The sequence below is a fragment of the Talpa occidentalis genome, unplaced genomic scaffold (assembly GCF_014898055.3).
Source record: "Talpa occidentalis isolate TD23 unplaced genomic scaffold, MPIMG_talOcc4v2.1 talOcc4.15, whole genome shotgun sequence".
NCBI classification, from domain to species: domain Eukaryota; kingdom Metazoa; phylum Chordata; class Mammalia; order Eulipotyphla; family Talpidae; genus Talpa; species Talpa occidentalis.
The window spans coordinates 77,876,871-77,885,555 of record NW_023601543.1 but is presented as its reverse complement, the minus strand read 5'-3'; the positions used below and the strand labels follow the sequence as shown (position 1 = coordinate 77,885,555).

General features: G+C 54.8%; 1 protein-coding gene across 1 annotated transcript; it reads right to left on the bottom strand.

Moving 5' to 3' along the window:
• Positions 1-1,151: 1,151 nt before the first annotated feature.
• KLHL34 (kelch like family member 34) lies at positions 1,152-3,134 on the bottom strand. Its single transcript, XM_037513118.1, has one exon. The coding sequence runs from the start codon at positions 3,132-3,134 to the stop codon at positions 1,170-1,172; it is 1,965 nt and encodes a 654-aa protein (XP_037369015.1). The 3' UTR covers positions 1,152-1,169.
• Between the last annotated feature and the right edge of the window lie 5,551 nt (positions 3,135-8,685).

Below are 8,685 nucleotides of genomic sequence, written 5' to 3'. Positions count from 1 at the left end.
TTAATGAATCCTTATAAAGCACCTACTTTATTCATGCAGAGTCCTCATCACATTTCTTTGGGACCTAATCACACAGCCACCATCTCTCCTTGCCCCCTCTCCCCCCACCCCAGTTCTGAGTTCTAACTTTGCCACCCCATGATGGCACAGGCCAGAAGAAGCCCCCCGCCCCGTTCCTGCAGACAGGTATTTTCTCTGAGACCCTGAAAAACCAAGCTAGTTTATCTGACACAAACTTTAAAACTTCACTTACTCCTCTTTCCTTTCTCTGGCTCTTTGGGGAAGTGGTGGGGGGATGTGTTGGTACAGTGGGAGACTGCCAAAAATAAGTTTTGTTTTTTTTTTTTTACAAATATAACCTGCAGAATGGACATTTTTTAAAGAGGGTGAAAGAAATAGGTTTTTGTTTTGCTCTCTTTTGTCAGATGTTTCACTTAACCAGAGGAGCCTGATTATGATGCCTCAGGGTTGCTGAAATAAAACAAAACCAATGAGTTGCCTAAAGTCAGGGCGAAAGCAGGCTAAGGGGTATGGATGTGAGGGTCAGGAAAACTTAACCTAGAATATTTTCTACACCCTCCCCCCAAAATGGATGCGCAGTTACGTTAAACCATCAGAGCAGAACTATGACCATCGTTCTGGGTCATAAAAGCCTAATTCTTCAAGTGGTCTTACGCTATTTAACAAGGACATTTTCCCTTCCCTATTCAGATAATGCTTCCAGGACTTATTCTGTATAGTCTTTATAACTAGCAATTGTGTGGTTTTTGTATATAACTTCTTGTGGCACATTCCTTGGCCTCTTCTTTGTTTGGCACAAAAATATTAACTGTTTAGCACCTAAGGAAACACTTTTACTATACTAGGAAAAAGAGGGTCCTGTTTTATTTTCCAGCACCCATCTCCAGTCCAGCGTGAGTCTTTGAACTCCCTGAAGCTGACTCGTGGTTCCTTGTGACCGACTTGTCTCCCCTCCCCTTCAGCTTAAGGGGAAATGTTCCTCTCTGGCCTTGGCCTTGTTTGCCTTGCCTCTAGCCTTCAGAAAGCCACTCTGCTTCCAGAGTGCCACTCTTAGGACCCGCGCTCGTGTTTCTCGCTCTGTAAGCGGGGTCAAGAGCAACACTGTGACTTCTCGTCACCCAGAATCCACACTAACGCTTTCACGAGCCCTACACCAAATCTGGCAGCTCTCCGGGCTCCCCCTCGGTTTCCTCGTCCGCACCCTCGGCCAGCTGCAGCACCCCACACTGCAGGCCGCTCCAGGCCCAGGGCAGCGCGCAGTCGATGTCCTCCCAGCGGTCCAGGTCGAGGTCATAGCCCACCACGTTGCGGGTAGGCACCTGGCGCGAGTGCCGCCATTTGAGGCCGCCCAGCAGCAGCACCGTCTCCTCCACCACGGCCAGACCGTAGCAGAAACGGTCGTAGGGGAGCGGCTGCAGCCGAGTCCACTGGTCTGCACCCGGGTCGTAGCGCTCGATCTCAGAGAAGGGCTCGTAGCGCCCCAGAAAGGCGAACACCGCCCCGCGCAGCGCCGCCATGTGGTGCCCAAAGCGGGAGGTGCCCATGGGCGCCCTCTTGCTCCAGTCCCGCTCCCCTGGGCCCAGAGCGTACATGTCGCGGAGACTGCTCGAGCCGCTCTCGCCTCTCCCCGCCTTGCCCCCGGAAACGTAGACCACGCCCCGGTCCCCGACGGCCCCCGCGTGGCCGTGCAGCGCCCGCGGCAGCGCCCCCGCCGCCGTCCAGCGGTCCCGGCGCAGGTCGTACATCTCCACGGAAGCCAGCGCCTCCCCGTCCGCGCCCAGGCCCCCGACGGCCAGGAGCCCCTCGCCCACGGCGCCGCACCAGAAGTGGGCCCGCGCTTCCCGCAGAGCGGGCACGGCCGTCCAAGCGTGGAAGCGGGGGTCGTAACGGTGCACTTCGGCCGTGACCACCCGCGGGCCGCCCGCCTGGGGAGAGGAGGCGTCCCCGGGAGGGCGCTCCCCGCCCAGGACGTACAGAAAGTTGCCTGCGGTGCACACGCAGTGCCCCAGCAGCGGGGCGGGCAGCCGCGTGAGGCTGCGCCAGCGGTGGTTGTACACGTCGAAGGCCACCACGTCCTGGGTGAGCTCACACTCCTCCTCCAGCTGCTCCTCCTCCGGCTCCTGCTGCTGCTCCTGCTGCTCCTCCTCCTCCTCTTCCTCCTCCTCCTCCTGGGCCTCCACCACTATGACCCGGACCCGGGCTACCGGCCGCGGGGCCACGACCGGCTGGGTCACCACCTCCCGCCCCCTGCGCCCCCCGACCAACAAGATGCGGGTCTGGGGGCTCCGGACGGTGGTCTGCTCGCCCTGCAGGAGCGGCTGGCGGGAGGGCGCCGTGTGGTAGTTGAGGGCCTGGATGATGAGGCCCTTGATGCGCGCGGGCAGCGCGAGGCCGGACCCCGAGTACACGCGCCGCAGCTCGGCGGCGGGCACCAGGCCGAAGCGCACGCGTTCCAGCAGCGCCGCGCCGTGCGCCATGCGCTCGGCCTTGGGCTCCCGCCGCAGCCAGGCCAGCGCCAGGCCCAGCAGCCGCGCCTCGGGCACCCGCGCCACGTCGGGCGCGCCCAGCACGGCCTTCAGGGACGCGGGGTTGAGCTCCAGCAGCCCCGAGGGCCCCGCGCCCCGCGCCAGCAGCTCGCGCAGGTGGCGGATGATGCGGCGCTCGGCCTCGCCCTGCGTGTGCGCCAGGCCGAAGCGCGCCGCCATGTTGGCCGCGAAGCAGCAGTTCTCCGGGGCCAGCTGGCGCTCCAGGTAGCGGCCGCACAGCCCCAGCGCCTCGGTGACCTGCAGGTAGCTGGCGGCCTCCAGCGTGTCCTCCACGGTGTCCATGGAGAGCGGCAGCCAGGCGGTGTAGATGAAGTCCAGCAGGCGCTGCAGGCCCGCCGCCGACGGCACGTGCAGGTGGATCACGCGCTCCCGGGATTCCCGGGTGTGGCTCTTGAACAGGGCCCTGAAGTAGTCACTGGAGCAGGCCAGCAGCGACCGGTGCGCCGGGAACTCGCTGCCCTCGGCCTCCAGCGTCACGTCGCACAAGAAGCCCTCGGCGCGCAGGGCCTGGTAGCCGGTGAGCAGCGCGCCGCCGTGAGCTTTGCAGTAGGACAGGAAGTAACTCATGGTGCCCGGGGCGGGAAGCGGCCGGGCCGGGGCTGGGACTGGGGCTGGGGCCAGCCGGGCGCGACTGGAGGCATCCCGGGGCACGGCGCCCCCCGTCCCCCGCGCGAGCCGCAGCGCCCCTGGCAAGCTTGCTTTTGTGCCTGCTCAGTTTAAAGCCCGAGGCTCCTTCCCCCAGCTCCGCAGATCGCCCCGCGCCCTTCTCGGGGCAAATCCGCTCGGGGGTCAGCGTCCAGAAACCCCTGGTAGGGGAGGGCACAGCGTTTGGAGCCTCCCAGGGGGTGCAAGGCACGGTTTCAGAGGCGGCTGAGACTGCCAGCGCGAAGCCCAAAGCCCTGTCCCCGGCCCGGTTTGGGGAGCCCACACCTGCGCGCCAGGGGCCGCAATGGCCACACACCATCACCTGGAAGGGCCGCGCTGCGGGCGGGCCGACTGGGGACCTCCGACAGCCGGGATGCGCAGATGGGGCCCGGGCTCGGGGCGGCTCCGGCGTGCAGGGAGAGCGCTCCGACCTCCCGGGGTGGACGAGGAGGACGGGTTCTGCGGGCATCCGCGAGGGCCGGGGACAACTGGCTAGGGCCAGGGGGGTGAGCTTGTTCCGCGCGGAGGATCAAATCAAAGCCTGGGGGATTAGGGAGTGGGGGGGCCTCGGGTCAGCGCGGCGAGTCGGAGGCGTGATTGGGCGCCGCACATAACAGGCCGGTAGCTCACCGCGACAGGAATAGCGCGGCCCGGGCCTCCCGGCCGTGCCCCGCCCTGAGCCCCGGCTGCTGGCCGCGAACCTCGGGCCGGGGAGCGGGAGGCGGCGGCCGCCGGGGCCCGGGACCTCTCTCCGGTGACCCGACAGACCGCCGGTCTCCAGGGGGTCCCGCGAGCCGACTAGGGGTGCGGGGATGGGGTGCCCACTGGAGAGGCGCAAGTCAGCGGGGACCGAGTACCTGGTGGCGTCCGGGGAGGGGCTCCCGGCTGGGCCGGAGGAGTGTCGACCCCTCGGTGCCCCTGCGCCTGGGAAAGACCCCCAGGGCTTGCAACTTTCTGCTTTGAAGAGGCCCTAAGGAGCCCGGCGGGCGCGGGGATTAAGCAGCGACTTTGCGGGCAGACACCCCCGCAGGAGGCGGCTGACAGCCGAGGAGCCACTGGCGGGAACCACGCCCCGGGCGAATCGCGGCTCCCGCCAGCTGCGCTCCCTCACTCGCCCCTCACCTGGACTCACCCTGCCGGGATGCTGGGCCTGCCCTGCGCCCTTCCGAAGGCAGCTCGAGGCTCCGACCCGCTTGTTTCACTTTACACCTCCGGGGAATGTGCGCCCACCGCCGCCCCCTCGCCCCAGCCGAGTTCTCCCTTCCTGTTCTTGGATCCTGCCCGGCCCCTCCCTTGGCAAACTGGACAAGGAGACTGTAGGTAACTTGGGTTTTCAGCCTTTGAATGACCACTTCCTTTAAGAAAATAATTCCTTCCAGTTTCTCCCCCCAGCCTGACTTTCAAGGCTCTGGTCTAATTACTGCCTGCTCCAGCCTCAATACCCTGACGAGATAATGGGCAGTGAGGTTGCACTGCTCTGTCGCGGCTGGAGTTTCCTCGGGCTGCTCCTCATGAAGTTATTTTTATAAGAAGCGCCCACCACAGAAATGATGACTAAAACCACCCCAAGCATGAGACGTTAGAAAAGCATTTCTCCATCTCCTCCATCCTGCTCTTAAATAACTTAAATGATTACTATGACTGTTCTTTCGTGCCAAATCGGAGGCTTCTGTGTCTTTTGCTTTCATCTAGAATTGATTTTTTAATGTTCTAATGCAACCCACCGGCAATCTGTTTTAAGTGAACTTATTGAGGGCATCTGAAATAACTCGCATTTCTGACAGTTGAGGTTCTATTTCATAGAAAAAAAGTCCAAGGAAAAAAAAAATTCTGTCATTTTCTTCCTGGTATGCCACTGTACTTAGAAGGTCTCCAATTAGAAGCAAGTCTTGAAGTTCATAAAGATATTAGTAAAATCATTTTTGCTTTCTTGTCAAAGATGGAACTGCTGTATGACTTAAATTAGTCAAATTATAAAATGCAGGCAGGAGCTCAGGTTAAGGACTTGCTTAAATTTCAGAGCCTAAAAATATTCCAATTTGAATTCCTAATGTTAGAGCTACAGATGGGTTGGGAGGGGGGGAGTTGCTGGGTTTTTTTTAAATCACTAAAATTCCAAGTTCAAAAATAAAATACCGGTTTGGTTCAATTTGCACAGATCTTGTAGGTTGAAATCAAATGACCTTTACCCAACCTAATAGAATTTTGCCAAAAAGGGATATTTAAGCTCCTTTGGCCAAACCCTCTTGTTTTTCTTTTTAAACAAATGCAGCAAATGAGCCTCAAAGACAGTAAGGTTTGCCTGGGTGACTGGGATATTGAGTTATGGAGTCTGGACCACAATCTAGGACTCCCTCCCCACTATATTTTGTGACCTAGGGTATTGTCAAAATAAAATTAGTACAACAGATTTAAACCAAATTTCAGAATAAGCTTAAATACGATTTTTTGAACAGCATGTTTTTAACCCTGAAATCAGTTCACATCCCATCAGATCTGTGCATCACCATGCATTCAAGTTGAAGTCTAAATGTCACACTTCTTGACAATAAAGATGCTGTGGAAGACTTTAATCTCCTGGCATCAGAAATGGAATTTTGCATAATAAGTGCTCGTTCATTGCTGGCCCAACATGCCACCTTTACATGGCTTGCCTTCAGGGCATAAGGAACTGTGTTGACTGAAGCAATATTCATACTACATGTGTTCACAAGGCCTTGTTTAGGAAATATGACCATTAGTCCATCAATATTTGAATTTTCAGTAAGCCAAGTTAGTGTGTCCTTTTTTAAGTTGTGGGAGATGTGTGTCTCAGGTTGGTGGTTCTAGAAGCAGGCCCCGCAACCCACCTGGAATGCATGGAGATGAGCAGATATTGGAATAACCTGCTTATGACTTGCCCTTCCCCTTTAGACCACAAAATCCTTGAGGGCAGGGACTGTTTTGTTTTGGGGTCTGTCTATCCCTTCTCATTGTTTTTGACATAAGTAATGTTGAGTTGAACAGTTATAGGAAATGGCACCACTAGTGGGAGGAGTAAAGGGTTATTAAAATCAGGAAGTTGACTGAGACAATTACTTGCTTCTCGCTGGTTCTTTTGTCTTCACATAGCTGGGATTGAGGAAATATCCTGGTCAGGCTGTGAGCTTATATCCCTAGGCATCAAGTAGGTGACCCTGGGTGGTCCCTGACTGGGGAGTCAGGTGGACTCCACTCTTCTGAGAAGGCCAGGCCACGTTGGCATCCAGCCATCCTGGACTCGGCCCCAGATGCCCCAGGACCCTGTAGCCCCAGCGTGTATTTATGCACTCCAGCATGTCTTTCGAGACCTGGCAGTTTGCCCTGTAGCCTCCACCCCTTGTCAGGTTCAACAGTCCATTCCCATACACCTGCACCTCCAGTGACAGAACCCAGATTAGGTCCTCCAAGCACCCACTTCACGTCCCCATTAGGGTTGCAATGCTAGTCAGCCACTGTCCCTCAATTGGCCCTGCCTAGCTCAACCTAAATTCCATAGCTCTCACTGTAAAATAATTGCGCATGGTGAAAAGCTTCAAAACTACAAACATCTATAGCACTTAAAATGTTTTTTGCAAATATAATGCTTTTTCTTTGCAACAGCTTTACTGAGTATAATCCACATACCATACAGTTCACCCATTTAGAGTACAACTCAGTGGTTCATAGCATATTTACAGATATGCAGCCAGCACCAGAGCTAATTTTGGAGCATTACGTCACCTCAAAAAAGAAACCCCGTGCCCTTTAACGTCACTTCCCTATACCACCAGCCCCCCAAGCTCTAAGCAGCTCTAATCTACTTTCTGTGTATTCTGGATACGGCATTTAAGTGGAATCATATACCATAGCGTGGCCTTTTGTACTGACTTCTTGCACTCAGTATAATATTTTCAGGGTTTATCCATTATAATGTACTTTGGAGGGAGAAAAAGATTTTGTGTAATAACAACATTGGTAACTTTTCTCAAAATCACGAACTCTTAAAATGTTCATGTTCAATGATTAGGCTGCAGTTTGGGGAAGGTTAACTCTTTATCATCTATCACTGGCGCCTTTCAATCCCAGTATGCTTCCACATGACTCCTGGCAGCCTCCATGGAGAGCCTATTATTAGAAATTGACACATTAACTAAGCTGATTGTGAAAACATGATTACAAATAATGACAGACTTGCAATAGAGAAAAATGCCATGTTATCTTCATTTTCTTCCAATGTGAAACATAGTTTATCTTTGTGACATGCAATTCAAGCCGGACTTCAAGAGGCGGGATTTCTGTGTCCTGTTGGTATGTTAATCGTGAGCACTTTTGGCCTTCTGGCCCAGCTGAAAGTTTACGGAGCAGTAGGGGCTGGGAAAGCCTGGGCTTTAGGGTCACACGGACCTGTGATCCAATTCCAGATCTGCCCCATGTGACTTTAAGCAAGTGACTTAACTCTGTGAGTGTCCTTATGTCATGTGTAATGGGAAGATACTGCACGCCCAAGATTGGTAAAATAACACTGGACAATATATTTGACTGCCCCTGGCACAAGCACACACAATGGATGTGTTTCCTTCTGAAAACTCTTAATACCAAGACCCAAGCAGCCACGACATGTGGGGAGGCAACAGTGCTCAGCGGGCCTCCTGGGGCATCACCTGGGAACCTGTTAAGAAATGTGAATTCTCTGCCCTACCTCAAACTGACAGCATCAGAAACTCCATCTGCTTTAACAACCCCTCCCCGGGATGCCAGTGCACACAGTGTGAGGGCCACTGTGGTAGAGGGTTGTTAATAATTTCTGCTACATCCTGAGTTCGCTTTTCTCGGTAACAGCTTCTTCTGTGTGTGATGCCAATGTTTTCCAGAACAGAGAGGGAGCCTTCCAGCTCCAAAGGTCGTAGGCCAGAGACCCAGACAGGAAAAATGAGTGGCCTCTGCCCCTTGTCATATGACTGGTCATATTAACAAAAATAGATTGCGGGCTAGTCTGCCCTCCCTCCTCAAGATGAGGGTTTAGCAGCAGATGGTTGAGGCATGAGGCGATGATTTGGTAGCCAGTGTATTTTCCCAAGCACTCGATCGAATACTCAAGTCGGAAGATTCCTGTAGCCCCAATTTCCTGTTTAGATGCCACGTTATAAGAGGCTCCTGGAGAAGTTGGGGGATGCCCAAAAAGACCAACTAGGAGGAAGCACGGTCTGGAAACATTTCTTCTTACATGGGGAGCAGCTGGAAGAGCTGCAGATTTCAGGCTAAGAGAAAAGAACCTTCTGGGGGTTAAATCATCACTATTTTCAACTTTCCGAAAGGCAGGAGGGACAGAGGTGACCCCGTGGCCACAAAGGGCAGACCCAGGACCAGTAAATGAAAACTACAAAGACAATTTGGCTACAGCCTAAATAAGAGCCCTCTAGCAATTTCAAACTTTGGAAGAAACATACAAGTAGAACACGCCAGGCCTAAGAAG

What these genes read in the sequence shown, in the direction of transcription:
- KLHL34 (XM_037513118.1), bottom strand. Translation starts at nt 3,134, where the DNA reads ATGAGTTACTTCCTGTCCTACTGCAAAGCTCACGGCGGCGCGCTGCTC.